At 36.8% G+C, this 25211-nt stretch overlaps 1 protein-coding gene across 3 annotated transcripts; it reads left to right on the top strand.

The window, feature by feature from the left end:
- LOC18793494 lies at window positions 814–24714 on the top strand. 3 transcript variants are annotated; one of them, XM_020555987.1, is made up of 36 exons: window positions 814–2070; window positions 2657–2801; window positions 3483–3749; window positions 3887–4054; window positions 4151–4366; window positions 5404–5498; window positions 5883–6057; window positions 6486–6907; window positions 7217–7340; window positions 7565–7663; window positions 7772–7843; window positions 8800–8937; window positions 9205–9358; window positions 9547–9914; window positions 10820–11283; window positions 11366–11707; window positions 12283–12507; window positions 12939–13029; window positions 13176–13253; window positions 13415–13705; window positions 13836–14033; window positions 14254–14742; window positions 15122–15283; window positions 15458–15787; window positions 15905–15987; window positions 16207–16311; window positions 17158–17386; window positions 18332–18697; window positions 19550–19651; window positions 20188–20331; window positions 21044–21132; window positions 21622–21704; window positions 21802–21917; window positions 22719–22804; window positions 23358–23457; window positions 23813–24714. In XM_020555987.1, the coding sequence occupies exons 1-36, from the start codon at window positions 1130–1132 to the stop codon at window positions 23876–23878; spliced, it is 7623 nt and encodes a 2540-aa protein (XP_020411576.1). In that variant the 5' UTR covers window positions 814–1129; the 3' UTR covers window positions 23879–24714. The 3 variants fall into 3 exon arrangements, with proteins under 3 accessions (XP_020411576.1, XP_020411577.1, XP_020411578.1); XM_020555989.1 differs by having other exon boundaries at window positions 1420–2070; window positions 3483–3782; XM_020555988.1 differs by lacking the exons at window positions 19550–19651; window positions 20188–20331; window positions 21044–21132; ... (3 more) ...; window positions 23358–23457; window positions 23813–24714 and having other exon boundaries at window positions 18298–18464.

Here is a 25211-nt window from a genome sequence, read left to right on the forward strand (position 1 = left end):
AAAAGGAAAATGCAATGCAAAATGAATTAAAGTTACAACCCAAAGGAAAAATCAAATTCAAAGTTAATTAAAGTTACAAACTAAAAGGAAAATACAATGCACCAATGTTACAAATTAAAGTTACAAACTCAAGTGTTGGTGGTGGTGAGTGGATTTGAAGGACCCTGTTGTGTTGTTTGAGCACAAATTGCTATTTACAAAATGCAAATTTTTTTTTTTTTAAAAAATATAGTTGCGGTTTGAGGTAACCGCAAGTTTTGAAAATCAAATACCACAATCGCAACCGCAAATGCGGTTCGGTTCTTCATACTGCAAATACGGTTCGGTTTCCCGTGATTACGGTTCCATTGCGGTAAATTATCGGTTGATTTTTACGATTTTTGTGGTTTTTGGGTCTAAAATGCCACCCCTAGGTTATATTATATTCACAGGGAGAGAAAGAAGAAGAAGCAATAAAGAGTGAAGGGAAGGAAATAAAAGATATATATTTTATAATTTTGAATTGATTTGACAGTTATATCTCTGGATTTAATAATTTTTTTTAATAAAAGAACTATTTAAGAGCACTTATATTGACATTAGGGACCATTAGTGATACAATCTGATAATTTCTCAAATGTCATAGACTTTTTGGGATAAAAAGGCTTTTCAAAGAGAGCTGTTAATCGTCCTGCACTCCGAGATTTACCCTTTTATGTTTCACTTTCACCTAACGGTAACATAATATGCAAGACGACGCCGTCTGACAGTTGCACTGGCGGTTTGTCATCCTCGTTGCATTTTCTTCACGGTTCTTCTTCAGTTCCAGTGACGTGCTTTGAAACACATTACCTCGACGTCGCTTTTCCGTCATTCCTCGGATCTACTTTCCCAAGAACCAAACAACCATATACAGATTTAGCGTCTTCCACACGCGCAATCCCTGACCGAAAACTCCCTCTCAACTCTCAATACAAAAATTTTCTCTTTCACGTCCACAGTCGACTTCATCCAATCCACAAAAACCACAATTTTCGACCACTTTCCGGGAACCAAACACTCCGACAAGCCACAACCACACCGAATCCCAAATCACCCTCATGAACTGAAATCCAAAACCCTAGGGCTCGGTTCTCGGCTCGGCGTTGCAATGGACAAGGAAACCGAAATCCTCTCGCGCTTAGCCGCGAACCATCTCTATCTCGCCCAATTTGAGCCTCTTCGAGCGATTGTCGTTGCTCTCCGAGCTCGAAACCCCGACCTCGCTCTTGCCGTGCTCCAAACCATCGTCGCTCACTCGGGTCGCTTCGAGAACATTCTCTGGTCAAAATCATGCCCATCACCAGCTCTGCTCACTTACTTATCGACCCTTGAACTGTTGCAATTCGATAACGCTTCGTCGGTATGGAGCTTCGATCCCGAAACCCTGCGATTGCGCGCCGAGTTCTTGTTGTTAGTTCAGAATTTGATCGACCGCGTCTCGGAGAGTATGCGGAAGAATTTTGATTTGGAGAGCATAGAGAAAGAGAAGGAGAAAGAAGGATTAGGCGAGAGCGAGAGTTTCGAAGAGCGAGCAGAGTTTTTGGGTAAGAGTGAGGATACTGGCAAGGATTTGAGAGATGCCAGTGGTGAATTGGATAGCTGTGTGAGAATTTTGGATAGGGTTTTGGAATTGGGCGTAAATAGATTGAAGCCAGACTCCGTAGTAGTAGGTGCTGCTGATACTGATGGTGGGAGTGAAAATGAGGCTGCAGGCGTTGTATCTATTGAGGAAGGCGAATTGATGTGTTTGAGGAGCGTAGTTTGGGACAACCGTGATGTTTTTGACGCGTTGTGTTGGAATATACAGAGCCAAGTGAGGGGATGGGAGGGATATGATTCTTCGGGTTTAGCAATAACGTTGAGGAGGGATGAAAATGCAGGGGAAATGTCCAAGGAGGATTTGAAGGTTCTTGGTTTGATACAAAGGAGTGTTCAGTTAGCTCACTTGGATGCTATGAAAGAGTGCATGAAGGATGGTGATGTGGATGGAGTGGTTTCGCGTATTCATTTTCTTCACCTTGATTATGGAGTGGAGGAGACTGAGTATCGGTATGTTTATAAAATTTGAACGGATTATTATTTGTACAATATGTGTAGTGTTTTTATAGATTATGGTTTGTACTTATCTCAGTGCCACTTACGCTCTATCTTGCACAATTGTTTCATTAACTAGTTAGAATTTAAACCTGCGCTAAACCTTTTCAAAGAAGAAACCATTGATACCAAGATTAAAGGTTTGTGGTTCTGTTCAATAGTCTTCTACAGTTGGTAGGCAAATATGAAGATTGACACATATTTTATGTTTTTAGCTTCTGGGCCTAGTTGTTTGGTTTGTCATAAATGTGATAGATAGGTATGAGGAGGATTGGTCAGTTTAAGAAAGCTTTTATACATGTTACTTTGAAGATGCTTCATGAATTGTGGGCCATCTTAGGAGTGGTGTCTGTGGTGTTCAGATGTGAGATTAGATTTATGTGTTACTGCATCTTGGATGAATTTTGAGAATGGCAATATCAGAAAAGGAAGTAGTTATTATTAGGGTATCTTCTCCTTGAAATACCAAAAGTGGCCTTAGGATGTACTGCTTACTTTCTTCTAGAATTTTTTTTCCATTCACTCTTGATGTTCCTTGCAGCATGGTTTTGCAAGATCTCCTCAAGATGGTGTCATCAGGAAAGGAGGGATATGGAGATTCTTGGCGTAACATGCGAGAAAAATTACTGTGGATTTATAGCACGGCTATTGCATCAAATTGTGGACATCTTGTCAAAATGATACAAGTAATGTTTGCCATTTTGCTTATAATGGATTTTGCATGGTACAAGTCTTTGTCAGCAAATTGTTTAAAATATGCCAGTAGTCTTGCAATTAATTTTCTGTGAGATGATTTTGCTGAAGGATCCTGGTTAGGTCCTTACACGATGCATACCATAACTTGTTAAAGCTAAGCTGAGGATGTTTGGAAAGCTACAATACCTAGTTGGAAAGGATAGTTATCTCCTTTTCTTTTTTTCTTTTTTAAATTTATTTTTGTGTGCATGGTCGAAGTTGGAATGCTTTCCCTTGTTGAAGTTTTGCAGCAAACACATCTCAAAACCACATAAATTCATGGATATGTATGTAGAAAACTGGTTAAGCCTGAACTAGGTAGATTAGTTCAGCCAGTTTCATAAGTTCTGTAGATTGTTCGAATCTATTAGGTGGTTATTCTGATGTAAGAAGCTAATGGTTATAATAAATGGCAGTTTTTCTTCTTCTTCTTTTTAATACATATCATGGTCGCCGGGATTTTTTTATATAATATAAATTATTTAACCTGTGTTGAGATGTATTTGAACATTAACAATCAGTCATCTTGTATTTTTTATCATTCATTGGGTCCCATTCAATATGTATTTGTATTACTTTTGAGCCATGCATTCTTGGAGGGTAATATTGACTTGGCAGGTGGCTTCCTGCAGGCTCTTCAAGATGACTTACTCTCAAAAGAGATTGAGGTGTACAGATCTCTTGATAACAACCAGATTCCACCACCTCTGGAACGTCTTCAAAGATATCATGTAGAATTGAATCCCGATACAGAAACTTCTACCCTCAACACTGTAGTTGGATTTTGCATGAGAGACATGTATCATTATGCTCGTGTTTCGGGTTTACATGTCCTTGAATGTGTCATGGACACTGCTTTGTCTGCTGTAAAGAGAGAGCAGCTTCAAGAAGCTAGCAATGTATGTGCCCAGTTTTATGTTTAAATTGAATATGTGAGTAAAATGGTATTCTAATTATTATTTGGGATCAGTTATTGCATTATTTGATGGTGGATTGCTAGTATAGTTACAAGCCTTTCTTGTCCATATATGTGCAGATTCTTTTATTGTTTCCCCGCCTTCAGCCCCTGGTAGCCACCATGGGTTGGGATTTATTATCTGGAAAAACTACAGCACGAAGGAAATTAATGCAACTGCTGTGGAGAAGTAAATCACAAGTTTTTCGGCTGGAAGAATCTTCTCTTTATAGTAATCTATCTGATGAGGTACTGCCCTTAAAGTCTTCCTTGTGATATTCGTGGCATGATATCATTGTTATTATTCAAAGGAAATATGTGACTGTATGTGTTATTCATTGGCAGGTATCGTGTGTGGAGTATCTTTGTGATTCTTTATGTTATCAGCTTGATCTTGCCTCTTTTGTTGCCTGCGTCAATTCTGGTCAATCATGGAATTCAAAATTATCATTGATGTTGTCTGCTAAAGAACAAATAGCATTCAGTAGTGAAGATCAGCAGTTAGACCCTTTTGTTGAGAATTTCGTACTGGAAAGGCTTTCGGTTCAAAGTCCACTTCGGGTAAGTCCTCAAAAATAATCTTATTGTGGCCTAGTTCTTTGTTCTTTTTAGAAGGAAAACTATATCTTATTAAAAACTGAGAAAGAAAAACTACAAGAAAGATGGGCTAGATCCCATCAAAATCAGACCAACAATCATGGCATGACATATAAAATCAGTTTACATTCAACCCAAAACTCTGTCCGATCGACATGAGTGAGTCTTTGAAATGCTTCAACAAATACACTCCAAGAAAAGCTAAAATTGTAATTCTATTATATCCCAATGTAAATCCACTTCCTCCACCATATCATGAAAAACGTATTATTTCTTTCAAATTAAACAATCCACATAGAAGCCAATACCATGTGATGATTTATGTAAATGTCTATGCTAGCATCTTTTTTAAATTATTTTTTGATTTTTATGTGCATTTGCATTACAATTATGTTATACATTAATATAATAATACTATTATATTGTGTTGTAACTCGTAAGTTTGTAGCAATCTTTCTCTGCATAAAAATTGTCTTTTGATCTCTGAACATGTTCAATTCCCGTTGCAGTTTTCACCTTACCTTCATATGTTAAGGGGTTTGCTGGGTATTTTCTTTTTCTATGCCAGTTAGTAATGAATCATTGCCTTCACATGAAAAATGCAAAAACATTGACTCAGTGCTTGTTAAAGAGAAATTCAACTTTCAAAAATAACCCATGGTTCCTTGATGATGGTGTTGACATTATAAAATGAAACTCCAAATATTGTCTGTATCTGAACTCTGAAGAATTATTGGCATGTCAGGCACAATAAGGTTGCATTCTAAACAAATTATTTTTACTAAAAAGGAAAAATAATTTATCACAAATTCTTATTGTGGACATGCCTAATGATTGCTATTTCAGAAAGCTTCACTGAACAATCATTTACCACTTTCCCCCGAATTATATTTCTTTAGAAATGCTAAAGATATAGTTAGCATTGTAGTGTACCCTTTTTTCTTTTTATTTTTAACACTTTTGTATTGAATGTTGGAATGTGACGGGTGCATTTTCTGTAGGTATTGTTTGATGTTGTTCCAGGCATAAAGTTTCAGGAGGCTATTGAATTGATCAGCATGCAGCCAATTTCTTCAACTTTAGAAGCCTGGAAGAGGTGTGTATTCTTGTATCATAGCTAAGTGGGTACTAGAACTAGTGTTACTTTGTTGTGCACGATTTATTTTGTCATCATGTATTACTCAAGGATGAAAAGAAATCATCTTGTGTGGGAAGTGAGCTGGGGTTGACAATGCTGCCATCCTTTTATGCTACTTTATTTATTTACTCATATATTTGGATATCTAAAATTAGTTGGTTTTCCTTTTTTCTTCTTCTTTGTGGTGATAATAGAGATATCTGTATATGAAGCTGGGGCTGGGGATGTGGGACCAATTGTGCACTCTATGTATTTCATATTTTTGTCATTTTGGGATTTGACATGCTTTTCTTAACATGTTGATGTTTTCGCGTTTCTCTATTCTATTTTATTATATGGTAGGATGCAGGATATTGAACTTATGCACATGCGGTATGCTCTAGATTCAGCTGTTCTTGCGGTTGGAGTGATGGAAAGGACTATGACTGGTGAAAGAGAAAGTCTTCATCAAGTTGCATTTGACCATTTGAAAGATCTGCAGAACCATTTGGAGGCTGTCAATGACATCCCTCGCAAGGTAGTCTATTGTGAATATGTTTTTTTTAGCCCAACATTTTCAATCCTAACTCCTTTTTGTGGTTGTTAAAACTGTTATTTTCTCATGTTTATGCTTGATAAGTACAACTTGCAATTACATGTCTAACATGTTTCCTCGGGCAAATCTGTTGCATTTTGTCTTTGAAAGTTGTTTTGTGTAAAATATAATCGCCGAAAAATGCATGAAAAAGAAATTATTTATCATTCATGTTCTGATGCTAGAGAATTAGCAACTGCTAAAGGGATTGCATTTTGGTATTTTGTTCAAGTTTATTTTGAAGTTTCATGTTTTCCTTTGAAATCTAAATGCTCTCAATTTGTTCGTGATGTCATCAGTTTTATTAGTTTGCTGCATCTTTTTCCTGTTGTTCATTGTAATTATTTTATAATGCCTCTGTAATGATGCAGATCATGATGGCGAATGTCATAATTTCGCTTTTACATATGGATGATCTTTCTCTCAATTTGGCTCATTGTGCCTCACCAGGGAGCTATTCTGAATCACATTACACATGTTCTTCAGAACAAACTGATCTAACACGTGAAGAGGGAAACAAATTGGTTGTATCTTTCACGGGGAAACTACTTGATATATTACATCACTGTCTTCCTTCAACTATAACTGAACTAGATCATGCTCTAAGTGATGGCGTAAGTAGGGGTGGAAGACAAGCATTGGAGTGGAGAGCATCAATTGCTAAACATTTCATTGAAGAGTGGGAATGGCGGTTGTCAATTTTGCAGCGTCTTCTTCCTTTATCTGAACGCCAGTGGCGGTGGAAGGAGGCATTAACTGTATTACGTGCCGCACCATCTAAACTACTTAACCTGTGAGTTCTACAAGCCTTTTCTTCTTTGGGAATTTATATGATGATCAATTGGTTCTTGTGCATGAATTACTTTTCGGATATTGGTTATAGGGTTTGCAAATGGGGGTTTATCCTATAAGAAAATGGTAGTTTATAACGATTATAAACTATATTGACCACCCAGGCCAAACAAAATGTGATGACCTCATTTGCCAAATGATAGAAATAGATGCTGATATTTGAAGATGATAGTACATCATCAGTTAATATGAAGTTGATGACATCTTATTTTCTGAAGGTAAATATTATAGTTGTTCTTATATATCTCAGTTGCATGCAAAGAGCAAAGTATGACATTGGGGAAGAAGCAGTGCATCGGTTTTCATTGTCTGCAGAAGATAAAGCTACCCTCGAATTAGCTGAGTGGGTGGATAGTGCCGTCAGAAGACAATCTGTATGATTCAGATCAAATTCCTTGAACTGCTTATTTTATGCTTGTCAGCTTTAACTATCTATAACCGTCTTGCTTAAATAATATTGCTGAATCTTTGTTGTCTTTGGTTCCAAATTTACTTTACTTTCCTTTCTATGTGGACTTTTTTTGTGGTTTTGTTTTGTATTGCGGTGCCTTCATCAGTATTCTCTCATAAAATGGCCTCACTTTTCTGGCTTTTCTAGGTAGAAGATGTAGTCTCTCGTGCTACTGATGGTGGGACTTCTACAATACATGATCTGGATTTTTCTTCATTGCGCTCCCAGTTAGGTCCTTTGGCTGCAGTAAGTGCTTAGAGTGTTAAGTCTCTATTCCCCTTTGTCTTCAAGTGAGGTTGAATATTTAATCAATTCTCTAAGGTTTAGGCTGATATTCTCAATATAACCTTCCAGATTCTTCTTTGTATTGACGTTGCTGCTACTTCTGCTCGGTCTGCAAAGATATCCCAGCAGCTTTTGGATCAGGCAATGCTCAAATAAACTCGGAAGATGAAGATACTGATATTTTGTCTTCATATATACTTGTCTTAGATTATTTTGTTTTCAAATTTTCTAATTTCCAGAAGATAAGTGGTGTTAAAAAATCCAATTAAAATTTTTAATGTTTTCTTGATGATATAGAAATTGCCCAAGCCACCTCTAAGTGGTCAGTAAATACTTTTACCAAACCAACATTTATGAGAAATCGATGTGAGGAGGATAATCTGAAAGTTTCACTGTCAGTTACTATTTTACTTTTCCACCCCTAAGCAGTCAGTAAATACTTTTACCAAACCAACATTTTTGTTATTATCGTCCTCCTAAACAAATGTCATTTCATGGTCTTTTTCCCTGTTCGAAGTATTAGTTGTAAAACTTGATGCCATGTGTGAGAAATATTATGAGTTTGGAAGAAAGTAAATTTTGCCTCAATTGCTACTTTGGCTTTCCACTGGTACTGATTATTCACTCCTGGAGAAAACTCTCTCCATGTGTCACAACATCTAGAAATTTCATGTTCCCCCTAATTTGAAATTCTCTTAGGCTCCATTTAGATGAAGGTAATTGAAAGATAGGATTTGGATTTAACAAGGCTATGTTCAAAAAAACTAGAAAACATCATGTTGGATGTATTTAGAATAACTAGATGTAGTATATTTGAAATGACTTTATGGAAGGAGCCATCTGGAATCCATTTGTTTTCCTCATTTCCTTCTAATTAATATTTTGGCATACATGGATTGTAGTAGTCTAAAAAAACAATTTAACCTTATAATGTCATCTAAATCCCTAGATTTGAAATTACTCCATTCAAATGGACCCTTATTTTCCTCCATATGGTTTCCAGTAGATCGGTTTTTGTGTTAGGGTGTTTAATTCAAGAGTCATATGGTCTCCAGTGGTTTGGTTTTACGGAAAGCTATGATTTGTTATATGTGCAGGCTCAAGTTCTGCTGTCTGAGATATATCCAGGAGTTTCTCCAAAGATAGGCTCCACTTACTGGGATCAGATCCTTGAAGTGGCAGTTATTTCTGTTTTAAAACGAATCCTTAAGCGTTTACATGAGTTCTTGGATCAGGTGAGATCTTGAATTTTTTTTTGGGGGATAAAGAGTTCTTATTGGCCATTAAAGACTGCACTATCTAATTATGAAGGTTGTTTAATCAGGATTTAAACACAATAATTCGTTGCCATCCTATGGTTCTTCCATTTTTGTTTACTTCTTGGTGTTTACTATCTGTCCCTAATAGCTTCACTGTTTAGAATGCTTACTGCATTAAAACATTCTTGGTGTTTACTTCTTACTGTTAGTTATTGATCCTGGCTTCTTGATCTGCTCATCTAGGATAATCCTCCAGCCCTTCAGGTCACTTTGTCTGGCGAGATTATTATTGCCTCACCAAAGGAATCCCTCCGACTAGGACAACGGGAACGTGTTCTTGATATGCTACATCATATGATTGAGGATGCTCACAAGGGCAAGCGGCAGTTTCTCAGTGGTACATTTTATAGTTCCCCTTTTTCGTAGTGTGGAAGGAAGGGGAAATATGCTCTATGGCTGCTCTGCTTCATATGGCTTAAACAGAAATCTGCTCTATGGCTGCTCTGCTTCATATGGCTTAAACATAAATATGCTCTATGGCTGCTCTGCTTCATATGGCTTAAACATGTCTTTAATTTCACACAGGTAAGCTCCATAATCTTGCAAGAGCTGTGGCTGATGAAGAAACAGAGCTAAATTTCTATAAAGGAGAAGGCCCATCTGCTGAACAGAAGGTTCTTTCTGATCTTGACAAGGATGGAGTTTTTGGACTTGGGCTAAGAGTTGCCAAGCAGATACCTTCAAGTTCTGCAATTGGAGAAACAAGTGTGCAGCCTGTTGGTTATGATGTAAAGGACAGTGGGAAGAGATTTTTTGGTTCATTAAGTACCAAACCCATGACATATCTTTCACAGTTTATTCTCCATATTGCTGCAATTGGTGACATAGTTGATGGAACTGATACAACTCATGATTTCAACTTTTTTTCACTCGTGTATGAGTGGCCCAAAGATGTAAGATTATTTTCTGTGTTATTGAAGAATTCTTTGCTTTCTGCGTTTTGTTTTCAATAAAATTTTGGAATTGAGATTTGGTTCAAACAATCGGATATTTTTGGAAGCATCTTAATTTCAGGAACTGCGTAGATACTTAGGTTTAATTTCAAAAGAGAACCTCAAACTATACAATTACAACTATTGTAGATGCGACATGAAGTACTATGTTATATTGACTTTTAGGCCCAACTATAATGGAAGTAAATGTGGAACTGATGAGTAGTTGTGCTAGTTTTTGTATGTAGCATTTCATGTTGTTTACCAGGAATGTCCCACTTGCTGAAACAGTAAACGTATACTGGATGAAGACAAAAAGTTTTAACTTTATCCCAAGCTGCAGTTTGGTTGTCAAAAGTATCTTTTTCTTGAATACGATTGTTTTTTCTTATACAAAAAAAGAAGAAGAGAATGTATAATTAATGAAAATGAGGAAAAAGAAATGCAATGCAAACTATATTTTCCATGTTACTCATATTTGTACAAGTTGAAAACTATGGTTTTTCTGTTAGAACCTATTCAAATATAATACTCGTCTCATGAAAAACTGATTAGATAGATATGTGTAATAATTTTAATTTTCAGAAATACATGGTTTTTATGGATCGTTAATGTAATGGTAGCAATGATATATAAAGGGTTATTACTAGCTCTGTTTGATGCAGGACTTGCCAGTCTGTTTTTATTGTTTAATTTGATACCAATGAAATCTGATTGTTGAAGGTCTCTTAGTTCTTAATTATGTGTCATGATCTATTTGACTTGGACTAACTTGAAAGCTGACAAGTTCTTTATGTTAGGAGTTGGCAAATTTCTGTTTCTGCTGTATTATTGATATGCTCGTGTATGGCTACTGTATTTTGCAGCTTTTAACCCGTCTTGTCTTTGATCGAGGCAGCACTGATGCAGCTGGTAAGGTAGCTGAGATTATGTGTGCAGATTTTGTCCATGAAGTAATTTCAGCATGTGTACCTCCAGTTTATCCCCCACGATCTGGTCATGGGTGGGCTTGCATTCCGGTCACTCCCACCTTCCCTAAAAGTGGCTCAGAAAATAAAGTATTGTCCCCCTCTTTCAAAGAAGCGAAGCCTAATAGTTACTGCCGTTCCTCATCATTGCCTGGAATCCCTCTATACCCTTTAGAGTTAGATATAGTAAAACATTTGGTTAAACTATCCCCAGTGAGGGCGGTCTTAGCATGTGTTTTTGGGAGTACCATTTTGTACAATGGCAGTGATTCTTCTATATCGAGCTCCTTGGACGGAGGATTGCTGCAGGCACCTGATGTTGACCGGTTGTTTTATGAGTTTGCTCTTGATCAATCTGAGAGGTTACTTTCATGCCTGTAAATTATTTTCCTTTGTCATTTACATTATGGTTTCCTAGTTTTTACTTGTTATTTTGACGTGCAGGTTCCCAACTTTAAACCGATGGATACAAATGCAAACTAACCTTCATCGAGTTTCGGAGTTTGCTGTAACCATTAAGCAAACTGCCGATGGTGGTGAGGCTAGAGCTGAAGCAAGAGCTATCAAGAGACTACGTGAGATTGATAGTGATACTGAGTCAGAAGTTGATGACATTGTTGGTAGCAGTAGTGTTTCAACAGCTTTACCAGACGCCAGTGGCCAAGATGGTGCAGCTACTGAACCTTGGGATGGTTCTTCAAAATCTGACGTTGCTGAGCTTGACACTTCAGTTTTCCTTTCTTTTGATTGGGAAAATGAAGAACCATATGAGAAAGCTGTACAGCGGTATTGTAGTTCTGTCTTGTTTCAACATTCATTCAAATAAACAGTTACTCGTTCACTTCTTTTTCCTTTTTGGGTCTCAATACTTGTTCACTTCTTCAGCTGATTTTATTGTTATCTTCTGCTGGTGTTCTCTATAAATGTTTGCTAACATTCTGGCATGTTTACTTTGAATTCTAAGGTGGGACTCACATTGCTAAGTCAATTTTTCGAATTGTATGACCTACTAAGATACATACTCAGAAATCTTCCACTAGACAGAAAGCATGATCGTATGACTGGTTCTAGTGCTGAAAAAGCAGAGTGAAAGAAGACTTTTCAGACATAAGGAATTTTATGAGAAATATATGCATGCATATGTTGGATTAGCGTCTTTAGTTTCTATGGAGTTTCATGTATAAATTATCTGGTTTTGGAGAGCATATTTATCGGGAATTGCCTTTATTTTTTGGAGGGAGGGTGTGTTATTGGTGTCAATTCTGTTCTTCTTTTGTTTGCTTTTAGGATAATTTTGTCATCATGCTGACAATTGAAGGTGGCATTACTCTTTCCAGTCACTGATTGCTGTCAATTAACAGATTGATAGATGAAGGAAAACTCATGGATGCTCTTGCACTTTCTGATCGCTTTCTACGTAATGGAGCTTCAGATCAATTACTTCAGCTAATCATTGAATGTGGGGAAGAAAATCATTCAGTCGCTGGACTCTCTCAGGGTTATGGAGGCAATAGTATCTGGAGCAATAATTGGCAGTATTGCCTGCGGTTGAAAGATAAACAAGTGGCTGCTAGACTTGCTCTCAAGTATGTAATGTCATGGGTTTATAAGTTCCCTTGGTGAATGCTAGCTGATAAGAAATATATTAAGATATTTTCCTTTGGCATCTATCATCTTTATTTTTTACATTTGTGGAGCAGTGCTTGGTTCTAGTAATAAAAATGTTCCTATTTGATATTTCAGATTTATATACATGGCCTTTTATTAATTTTTAAGTGATGCAGGAAGTTTATGAATCTATTGCGGTCTTTAATGAAAATGTCTTGTTCCTGTTAGTTGGAAAGAGTCAATTCCCCACTCGTTCCCTCTGAGTCTCTTTTTTTGGTTCGGCTTGGTTCCTAGCATTACATGTTGTAAATCAGCTAAACACTTTTCCCATTGTTGCACTGATGGTATGTAGGAACAATTACGTGCTTCTTTCCATAGAATTTCTAGAATCTTACAAGTTTTATTCCAGGTATATGCATAGATGGGAGTTGGATGCTGCTTTGGATGTTCTCACAATGTGCAGCTGCCACCTACCTCAAAATGATCCCATTAGGAAGGAGGTACTGCTTTTTGATTTGATAAGTTGCTTATATTCTATTACTGCTAAATCTCTGTCTCAATTACCTGAAGCTTGATAAGGGTTCTCTATTTTGCATTAATTTTTCATCTATTTTTGGTTGATGATGTACTCCTTTTGGATGCATAGGTCATGCATATGAGACAAGCTTTGCAGAGGTACAGCCACATTCTAAATGCAGATGAGCACTTTAGCAGCTGGCAAGAGGTTAAAATTCTGGACTCTGTGGACTAAAATGAGAAGTGAAAATGATAGAGATATTAAGAGCATAGTTCTGCTAGTTTTTATTTATTTATTTCATGGTAGCATGGATATCGTATTAATTTGGGTTTTATTCTCTCTTTTTGTTTTTCTTTGTCCAATGTCAGGTTGAAGCAGAGTGTAAGGAAGATCCTGAGGGGTTAGCACTTAGATTAGCTGGAAAAGGAGCTGTTTCTGCTGCTTTAGAAGTGGCTGAAAGTGCAGGATTATCCATAGAATTGAGGAGGGAACTGCAGGGCCGGCAACTTGTAAAACTTTTGACTGCAGATCCTCTCAGTGGTGGAGGTCCAGCAGAAGCTTCACGATTTCTTTCTTCCCTACGTGACTCAGATGATGCTCTACCAGTTGCCATGGGTGCAATGCAGCTTTTACCTGATTTGCGGTCAAAGCAGCTGCTTGTAATTAGTTTTCTTTTTGGCAATATTCTGCTGGAAATTTATTTTGATCTCATAAAGTATAGTATTTGAGTTTTGAATTTCATATACCTCTTAGTTGTGATTTTTATTTTTATTTTTTACTTTTGTAAAGGTTCATTTCTTCCTGAAGCGAAGAGAAGGGAATCTTTCAGATGTTGAGGTTTCTCGGCTTAACTCATGGGCCTTAGGTCTTCGTGTTCTGGCTGCCTTGCCGTTGCCATGGCAGCAAAGATGTTCTTCCTTGCACGAGCACCCGCATTTGATACTTGAGGTTCTTCTGATGAGGAAACAGCTACAGTCTGCTGCATTGGTTAGATATCACTTCTTAAGTTCCTTCAGTCACACACGAATGTCTAGCATATTTTGTATTTAGAAAGATTTGAATACCATAAGATCATTTGTCACTACTTACTGCATGAAAGGCATAAAATTTGGATTGCGATTCCTTATCCGGTTTGGTGTTTTGCATGTTTTTCTGTGTTTGTAGTTCTCTGATGCTGTTACTTAATCAACATTTTTTTGCTTAACAGATTCTCAAAGAATTTCCTTTGTTGAGAGACAATAATGTCATTATTGCCTACGCTGCTAAAGCTATTGCTATCAGTATTAGCTCACCTCCAAGAGAATATCGAGTATCTGTTTCGGGGACTAGATTAAAGCAGAAAACAAGAACAGGTGCTCCTGTGAGGTCTTCTTTCACTAGCAGTCTAAATAACTTGCAAAAAGAGGCTCGTCGAGCTTTCTCTTGGGCTCCACGAAATACTGGAGACAGGGCCGCCCCAAAAGATGTTTACCGTAAAAGAAAGAGTTCTGGATTGACATCATCGGAAAAAGTAGCTTGGGAGGCCATGGCTGGTATCCAGGAGGATCGTGCTTCATCATATTCTGTTGATGGGCAAGAACGGCTTCCTGCTATTTCAATTTCTGAAGAATGGATGCTAACTGGTGATTCAACGAAGGATGAAGCTGTTCGTGCATCTCACCGATATGAAAGTGCCCCTGACATTACCCTTTTCAAGGTATTCTAGTGAAATAGGCTATACCTTTTGCATTTTAATTTGCAAAGCACCCCTAGATACATAATAAAGACAGTAAAGCTAAATATGTTCCTTGCTGTCCATAAAGCTAATAATGTTTCATACTGCCATTTGCTCCATTTCATATGTAGATATTATGGGAGAATCCATGGGTTAATCTTACATCGGTATTCTAACTTCTGAGGATTGCCAATTTCATAAGGGCACGCAAGCTTAATTATACACTTTCCCTGTATGAAGTTTTCCTCTGATTTGTAACATTTTATGCTTGTATATCCAGTTAAAGTAGTGGGTTCTTCAGCATGCTGGGATCTTGTTTAGGCATGCTGCTCGGCTGACAGTTTGGTATTTATTTTTGTAGGCACTGCTTTCTCTATGTTCTGATGACTCTGTCTCTGCAAAGAGTGCATTGGATTTGTGTGTTAATCAGATGAAGAATGTGCTGAGCTCCCAACAATTGCCAGAGAATGCATCTATGGAAATAATTGGTCGAGCATATCATGCCACTGAGACGTTTGTACAGGTATACCTTCAGTAAGCTCTTACAACATGGTTAAAATTCCATAACCAACAAAGGCAGATCATGTATCTTTGCCTTGTAAAGACAGGGTTATGGTTTTGTTATGCAATCACCTTTATGTGCAGTTTAGTTGGTAATGCAGATTGCAATGCTAGTTCTCACCGCATGCTTTTACAGGGGCTACTTTATGCTAAATCCCTGCTGAGAAAGCTTGTGGGTGGTAGTGATTTGTCGAGTAATTCTGAAAGAAGTAGGGACGCTGATGATGCATCCTCTGATGCTGGTAGCTCCAGTGTGGGCAGTCAGTCCACAGATGAGCTATCTGAAGTTCTCTTGCAGGCAGACATTTGGCTAGGACGTGCTGAGCTGCTCCAGAGCCTTCTGGGATCCGGAATTGCTGCTTCTCTAGATGATATTGCCGATAAAGAGTCATCTGCCTGTCTCCGTGATAGGTTGATTGTAGATGAACGATACAGCATGGCTGTATATACATGCAAAAAGTGCAAGGTAAGTATCGTAGCTGGAAGTTGCTGTTAATTCTTCTGTTTTGTTTAGAGTATGTTTTTCCTTTGGCGTGATTATTTAAGGCATGTTGAGCTTATGAATATGTGGGGCTTCTGTCAGATTGATGTTGTCCCTGTTTGGAATGCATGGGGACATGCTTTGATTCGGATGGAGCACTATGCACAAGCTCGTGTGAAGTTCAAGTATGTTTAGTTCATATTTGGCATAAAAAGGCTAAGGATTTTTATTTTTTTGAATTTGGCATAAAAATGCTATGGCTTTATTGATCGATAGAAATGAACTATGTTTCCCCTTCTCTCTCTCTCTCTCTCTCTCTCTCTCTCTCTCTCTCTCTCTCTATATATATATATATATATGGTACAGTTGCTTATTAATGTCATTTTCCCCCTTCTGATTTTTAGGCAAGCTCTTCAGCTATACAAGGCCGATCCTGCGCCTGTCATTCTCGAGATCATCAATACAATCGAGGGAGGTCCGCCGGTTGATGTTTCAGCTGTTCGTTCCATGTAAGATGCAATACAGCTTTGAAATCAGAAATTAAATTTTTAACTTGTGAACGGGATGCTGTGTGAGCCGGAGTTTGAGACAGGTTTTTTTTCAAGCTAGGCTAGGTTTTAGAAGGTTTCTATAGGAGTTTGATAGCTCCTTCTATTTCCTAATGGCAGTATTGCTGAGCATGTGCTGCGACTTTGTTTTAAAAAAAATGCTGTTCACATTATCACTAGGCTATTTTGTCTTAATAACAACTTAGAAGAACACATTATCATTGAAGGTTTTAGAATCCGATCTTTGTAGATGTGAAGGTTTACAATAAGCATGAGAAAGAAGAAACTCAACTCTATGCAGAAAGTCCTAAACTAAACTGAAAGTAATAAGCTTCAAGATTCTTTACTGGCTATTGAGCCTGTTTGCCAATCTGAAGTTGTTAAATTTGAGATGAGGTAATGTTCAAGAAGAGTTGAGTTTATCCATTGCGCGTGCATGATGTATGTAGCAGCCCTTTTCCTGGAATGGGAAAGGCATTTTTTCTTTAATTTAATATATATATATATTTTAAGATTGACATCTATTTGTGTGGCCCTGGGCCTGGGATGAGAGGCACTGTAGTGTTGCTCATGTATCAGGTCTTGGTTTTTTTAATTGAGTTTCTGAACATGACCCTGTATGACATTTCCAATAGAATTTTGCTTATGTCTCAGGTACCTTATGTATTCTGTGCACTGGAATTTTGATTCTGAATAAGTAAATCTATGCTTGAATTTTTCTCATGTAATGAACAAAAGGACAGGAGAAGAAACACTTTTCTGAAGCTAGTCATTATGTATAAACTGAAAATGCAACTTATACTGCAGGTATGAACATTTGGCTAAAAGTGCACCAACAATCTTGGATGATTCGCTTTCTGCTGATTCATATCTCAATGTGTTGTACTTGCCTTCCACATTTCCTCGTTCAGAGAGATCCAGGCGTTCTCATGAATCTGCAAATAATAATTCCACATATATTTCAGACTTTGAAGATGGACCACGCAGCAACTTAGACAGCGTTCGGTATGTTGAGTGTGTCAACTATTTACAAGAAGTAAGTTGCAACTTCCTTCTATGCTGAAGCTAGAGTTTCAAGTTTGATACATTTATGTCTAGCATCCCAGTTTACAGATTCTAAATGACAAGCATCTGAATGTTTAAACTTTGCATTTTGACGTTTTGTTTTCAGTCACATGCATCAACAACAGTATGACTAAGGAATCTCATCATGAGCTACTTATATTACTTGCTAATTTTTGTAGTATTTCCTTTTTGCCTATCTTACCATTGCGTTTAATGATGTACTGCACATTACCAAATTTCAGATTTATCTGATATCTCTAAATATTTAGGTGATACTGCATTTGAATGTGAGACTATAATGTTGGATTTGTTAGCAGCTGTGAAGTGAGACTAGATATTTCGAATTTTGAGCTTTTTTTAGCTTACCATTTTGAGTTGTTCTTTATTGTTTTTTATATTTTCTCTTGAGATTGTGGATTACTCTTTGTAATTAGCTTTCCTACTTCACTAAAATCCTATTTTCTTTTAAAAAAAATTATTGCATTTGAATGAGTCTCTTTAGGTCAATGTTGAACCTTCGTGATTGGATGGTTGCCTGTATTGGATTGAGCTTAAATTTGGTTAATATTATGTTCATGATTAGAGCATTCAATCCAACACTAGGATTGACCAAAAACAAAATCTTGAAAATTTATTTAAATGGTGCGAACTTAACTGCTTTTTGGATTTTTTTACTAATATCAGTTGATCTTGCCCCACACACATATCATAAGAAGTTCTGTTTTATTTGTTTTTGTTTGGTAACACAATTGATATTACATATTTAGGTGGTTCTTTCTTTATTTGTTTGTATCTTAGTGTTATGAATGGTAGTGTTCTTGCTACTTCCTTCTCCAGTTCTATTGCCAATTATAAACTTTATGTTTTTGTTCATATAATCAGGTTCTTGTATGTAACTTTTTGCAACCCTTTGCAGTATGCACGACAGCATTTGCTCAATTTCATGTTTAGGCATGGCCATTACAATGATGCTTGCATGCTGTTCTTTCCTCCAAATACTGTTGCCCCACCTCCTCAGCCATCAACAGTGGGGGTGGCATCTTCGTCCTCATCCCCTCAAAGGCCAGACCCTTTGGGAACTGATTATGGGACTATTGACGATTTGTGTGATTTGTGTATTGGTTATGGCGCAATGCCTATTTTGGAAGAAGTGATTTCAGAAAGAATGACATCTGCAAACCCGAAAGATGTAGCAGTAAACCAGTATACTGCTGCAGCCCTTGCCCGTATTTGCATCTATTGTGAAACTCATAGGCATTTCAATTATTTATACAAGTTTCAGGTAAAGTTTTCACTTAATGGGTTTTACTTGTACTGAAATGAGGATAGTATAACAATTTAACTAAAGATGTTTCTTGTTGTGTCTTCAACATATTAATAATATTCGTTGCATGACACAAATAGTAAGCAGTGCGACCCCTCTTACACAGTAAGTAGAGGGCTGATGATACCCAAATACTATCGGCGCCTATATTTCTTCAGTGCAACCCCACTAAACGTGGCTTGTTCATGTGTTTTATCAAGAATTCTTCATAAGCATTTATTCCAATCTTCTGGTCCATTTTTTCTTCCACTTGTAAACTATCCCAACACAAAGTCCATGCTTGTATCCTTCCATGGTGCTATAGCAATGGACAGTGGGGTTAATTTGCAACCCATTAACTACGGAGTTTTTAAAAACTCTTGAGCACCCAAGTGTCTCCCTCCTTGGATTTGAGAAAAGTCTTCATCCTTAATTGGGTCAAGAACCTTTTTAAATCCACCGTTATAAAAGATAAAGATGTTTTCTCCAAGGCGGACAGTCTTGTTGTAAAACACCATGGTCTTGCTGAATAAAGAGGGCAAGCTTCTATGTCTACCACCCCGCATAAGACTTCATCAAAATAGTTAATGGAAAAAGGAACAAGGCATGGTTTTATTACCTAAAATTTCAGGACGAACCATATTGATCAGTGTTCCATCTTTTTTTTTTTCACTATTTATTCACTTAATTGTTTATTTGTTTGCAGTATACATTTAACTTGGGGAAGTTTTGATCTTATAAATGTCCTGTTAGAATTTATTGCTTGAAGGTTCATCATTTTGTATTTTTATTTTCTTTTAGTTGAATTCAGAAATTTATTCCATCTTTCAGGTTATTAAGAAGGACCACGTTGCTGCTGGACTTTGCTGCATCCAATTGTTTATGAACTCATCTTTGCAAGAGGAAGCTATAAAACACTTGGAAAATGCCAAGGTATGCTTTTATTTATTGCTTTTGGACCACCTTAATTGTTGAACTATTTGCAGGATTGTTCCTATGCATTTGGATGTATAATGGCAGGGGAATTTCAACCCCATCGTTTGGGATTAGGTCTAAGTTTGCAGTAGATTGGGCAAGTGTAGGTTAGAAGTTTTTTATTCAGTTTTATTATCCAATCAAGCTTCCCAAAGTGTGATGACATTTACCTAATTCATTCGATTAATGCTTGACAGGTAAATTACATTTTAGAGAATTGCTGATAAAATGTATATGTTTCACAGGAAAGCTTTGACCCTGATAGCACCTTTGGCTTACAAATTTAGAATTGTTCATAATAACAATTGTTGAATACGTCCAGATTATGTTTCACTTCTGAAGAGCCTGGTGATGCAATCATTGTATAAAAATGATATTACCTTTGTGTGTGCGTATTAGTTACCTAAACATGTTAGTGTTTCAAATGTACTGAATTTGTAGTAGTTGCCTGTATATGTTTGTCATGTTGTTCATTTATCTTTTGTTGGTTGTAGATGCACTTTGATGAAGCGTTATCAGCACGATACAAAGGTGGAGATTCTACTAAGCTTGTGACGAAGGGTGTTAGAGGAAAAAGTGCCTCTGAAAAGCTCACTGAAGAAGGACTTGTCAAGTTTTCGGCTCGGGTAGCAATTCAGGTGATTACATGATTCAAATACTATACTCTCTTAAACACTGTAAGCTTAGTTTTTTCTTGATAGGTCAGGGCCTGCCCTTCTTGACTCTATGTTGATTAATCCACTGGCAAGTAGATTGTGCCTTTTTCTAAAGATAGACGGTTCCCGTAATTTTGAAAAACAGAGACAGCTGGCATTCTTAAAGTTACTTGTATGCACATTATTTTGCGAGTGAAAATGCACAGACAAGCGGGTATCTAATTGCCATGTGTAATCTCAAAAGCAGAGATGGAAACAGTCTAAAGTTAGATTTGGAGAAGAGAAGAGTACGCATGAGAATTAATCCATCACGAGATTCATTGACCTATGCTTGAGGAACTGCTCACATATATGCACATTTGACCAAGACATGCACACTACCAGAAAACTTAGAGCAACGTTATCTGCTTCTTAATAAGTTATGAAGAAACTACATTTTCTGTGGCAATTTAAAATACTGTGAACTGTGTTGATGATTTGGCCCTGCCTAAGGTATCTAATTTTATGAAGAAAAGAAAAAAGAAAAAAAATCCATGGTAGTTTAGTACATTGTAATCTGTATGGATCAAATGAATATCTGACTTATGAATATGTATCTATTTGGTTGGAACTGATATCCAGAATCTAGTTAATTCAGTAAACAGCTTGTTTGGTATTAGTCTCTCATGTTTCCTGTGGGTTTATTGTATGGCAGGTCGAAGTTGTGAGATCCTATAACGATTCAGATGGACCTCATTGGAAACATTCACTTTTCGGAAATCCAAATGATCCTGAAACATTCAGGTTCGAGTCATTTTACTTACTGCTGGGCTTATTGATCTCTTTAGTTTTTTATGATAGTGAAGAAACCAATCACTTCACTGTCCCAAGCTGTTTCTTTTGCGTTGTATTTTCATATATTTGTATATATTGCACAAGCAACAAGCATGACTAGAATTCCAAGTTATAAAGACATTATGTCTTTTGTTTCTACAAGGGCTTTTAAACAGTTTTGTTTTCTGAAATAGTTAATTAATATCAATTCATGTTAGCGAGTTAAAGAAAAAAACTGTTGAGCAGCGTGTCGTCGGTAGTTAATATGCATTTGTCTTTTAGTTTGTCTTCCATAATGCGAATGTGTCACAAAGTTGACCTTAGGCCTGTTGGGGTTTCTATTACGATTGTTGGTGTCATGTTCTTTAAAAATGTTCTTCTGCCATGGTATATGGTACTTGTGAAATATTTTGATATGATGGTGAGGAAAGTCACACCTTCTCCACCTCCTTTTTGCAGGAGAAGGTGCAAAATTGCTGAGTCTCTTGTGGAAAAGAACTTTGATTTGGCTTTCCAAGTGATTTATGAATTCAATCTTCCAGGTAGCCATTGCATAATGATTTCATTTTCAATCCCGCCTTTCTCTCATGAAGTAATTGATTAGCTTCTAGGATTAATGCATCTTCTCATAAATTTCAGCTGTGGATATATATGCTGGGGTAGCTGCATCTCTCGCCGAGAGAAAAAGAGGTAGTCAACTGACTGAATTCTTTAGAAACATAAAAGGGACCATTGATGATGATGATTGGGACCAGGTAATGTGATCTACATCTCTTAGTAGATTGTATGTACTGTTTGTAAAATGACTAGAAAACTTACAGTTTATTAGTTTCTTGGGTTAGTTTTAGTTGGCTTAAGAGTTGAAATGATTATAACATATATGGTTTTTGACTAATCAAAATTTTTCTAAACATACAAAGAGAGCATGGAAATTGGAGAACTGAAAAACGTCTTGAAATTGAAAGAGTTTATATAGTTTGAATCATCATTCATTGATGCTCTTCAGTAGATTTAGTTTGAAGTAAACTAGATGTGGAGTTGTTGGTCACGTACTTCTTATTGTATTGTAAGACCAAAAGGAAAAGAAAATTTTATTGTCACTCAAGTATTGCAATATGTATTTGTGTGTGTTTTATCTGGCTATATCTGGTGCAATTATCGATTAACTCACTTATAAGACATCCCAATTCAAAGGTAGCTTGTGACTACTAATCACCACAATAAATGAGGAAAATGGTGAGAATTTCGTCATCCTCAGTATTATTTCAAACTTTCTACGAACGGAAGAGGAACAATTCAAAGATAGCTGAAATACCTCTAAATTATTCTGATCATTGGTCGATTAATAATAAACTGATTCTTGAAATAAAATTTTAGCTGGCAACATGTTTTCAGCCTAAGGTTTATATCTTGCATACTTCTAAACTGTAATTTTTTTGTAAAACTGGTTTTCTGTGTCTCCCAATCAGCCTACTCTTTGTGGAAGCTGGAAACTAGTTCAATTTCTGTTCTTTGTTTCTAAATTTAATAAAAAGTGTATTTTTGAATTGATGTAGGTCCTGGGTGCTGCAATTAACGTATATGCTAACAAGCACAAAGAACGCCCTGACCGTCTCATTGACATGTTGACCAGTAGCCACAGGTAATGGTTTCTTTCAGTACTCCTTGTTGTCATTATTCATAACTGTACAGAAGATCTTTGATTTTAAGTAGATTTTGAGGACATTAAATTATTAACTTTTATGTGTTTTTACTTTTTAAGGCATTTCATAGTATTGGTGGTGATCTGTCAGTGTCATTAACCCATTGCTGCTTGAGACCTGCTTTAGGTTCCCATTATTGTTCAAAAGTATCACTTTACCATTGTGGTTATTGATCAAGTTAATAATTAATGGACCCAGACCTCAACATTTATGACCATATATGCCTGCCCCATCCTTTGTTGGCTTCTACTTGCATACTTCCGTATGTGGTCTCTTTTTACGGCACTCAATAATTACTGTATAGAACAAGTCTTTGGATGAATGCTGAAATAATGTTTTCTTTTGGTCAATTTTTCCAAGCAATTAACAATGTCATTCTTGAGTTAGCCGCTTTAGTTTTACGGCACTGGGATACTGTTAACTTTGATTAGTTGAACTTTGGTGCTGAGAAATTTGTTCCGTGCTTTTTTTGTATTTGACTTGTATATGCAGGAAGGTTCTGGCTTGTGTGGTTTGTGGTCGTCTAAAAAGTGCATTCCAAATTGCTTCTCGTAGTGGAAGTGTAGCTGATGTCCAATATGTAGCTCATCAGGTTACCTTTCTTTCCTCAGAAAATCTCCCATATCTCCCACACTATCCTTTTCATCTATTAAAACTGTGATGTGGCAGACATAGGAGATTAGAGAAGATGATAATGCGCCTATCACAAAAGAATCCATGGAAAAAGGACATTATAGGTGTTTATGTTTTTTACTTGTTTAGGGCTGTTTTGGTTTGGAATCCAAAAACAATTACATTTGGATTACAGTTTGAGTTTTTTTTTTAATATAATATAGATATTTGGCCTAAAAATTGAAACCCAGTTTTACGTCTATGATTCTTGTGAAATCAGCTCACCCGCTCCTATACTATATTTATTCATATAGTTATGCCAACTTTTTTTGCAGGCATTACATGCTAATGCACTTCCTGTGCTCGATATGTGTAAACAATGGTTGGCCCAGTACATGTGAAATGTTGCTTGAGGAAATTACGACCAATACAAATTAGGGTTGGCCTTGTTTAGTTAGTTTTCAAACTTTGCTGCACTCAGAAAGGTTGAAAGCCATGGAGCCTGGTCAAAGATAGTGGAACCAGTTGCTACTAGAACGGCGTGGTGCTGAATCTGATAACTGGTGATACATGAACTTTGAACACATAAGGCATTTGTCTTCCTTGGCGTTTGCTCCTGCCACAAATTTTTGTTTTGTATTGTCCCACCGGCATTGCCGAAGCTGCTATTGACGCATTGAGTTAGCTCTGTCTTATTGTGAATGTTCGGCAACTTTGCTCAAGTTTGAAAACATGCATAGGGAACATCATATGAAAAGGCCGAACGGATATCGAAAATAATTTGTGCAAGTATGAGTGCACAAGTTTCTCGCATGCGGCATGAAAGTTAGTCTAATTGGAAAGAGTGGTGTAGAATTGAGTTGAAACTAGCTTGATACGGTGTTTCTTTGCTTCATCATTGATTTCAGTTAGTTGAGTCAAGTTGGGAGGAGTGCCTGCGGCTGTAGATAGATAGATTATAGAGGAGTGCCTGCGGCTGTAGATAGATTATAGATAGATGGGAAAGAAGAATAGCCTTATCTTTGTATATGTTTCTGTTTTCGTTTTAAATTTTGCCCCGTGTTTTTTTATTTTTTCATTTTATTTGTCAGAGTTTGATGTTTTGTAAAATCTTGGATCTTTAATTCCATATTTTTCTTATTTTCTATCGCTATGCAGAATGAAGATTATATTTTACTGTTCATAAAAAATAATTTATAGACGCTATGATCGATTTATGAATAATACGCCATTACTTATATCCAAAATTTAGCAGTGAGACTCGGACATTGTATTTGACCATTGAAGTTCGACTATCTTTTTCAAGAAGCACATTCACGTGCTTGTCACGTGCTGAGCTGTTGTGGCTATTTTGACTAGAATACCCCTTCACAAAATCAATGAAAATTGGAAATCTGACTGAAATTGGTAAAATGTGAAGACCACATTGGCATTTTCAACAAAAATAAAACCACTCGACTTTTTATTTAAATCACTAGAACCTACCATTTATGATTACACATAAGGTATTTTTTAATTTTTAATATTTATTTTTTCCTTAAAGCAAGGCAAAATGTCAATAGGCCTAGCCTAAGGCCGCCTATAAAACGTCCTACTTTAGTTTACTCAAGTCAAAAATTAGGTGTGAAAGGACGAAAACATGTGATGCTGACGTGGGACAACAGGTTTTCAGATTAAGCTCAATGAATAATATCGAATTTTATATATATGTATATATTGACGATTTGGCCACGG

The sequence above is a fragment of the Prunus persica genome, chromosome G1 (assembly GCF_000346465.2).
Source record: "Prunus persica cultivar Lovell chromosome G1, Prunus_persica_NCBIv2, whole genome shotgun sequence".
Lineage (NCBI taxonomy): Eukaryota > Viridiplantae > Streptophyta > Magnoliopsida > Rosales > Rosaceae > Prunus > Prunus persica.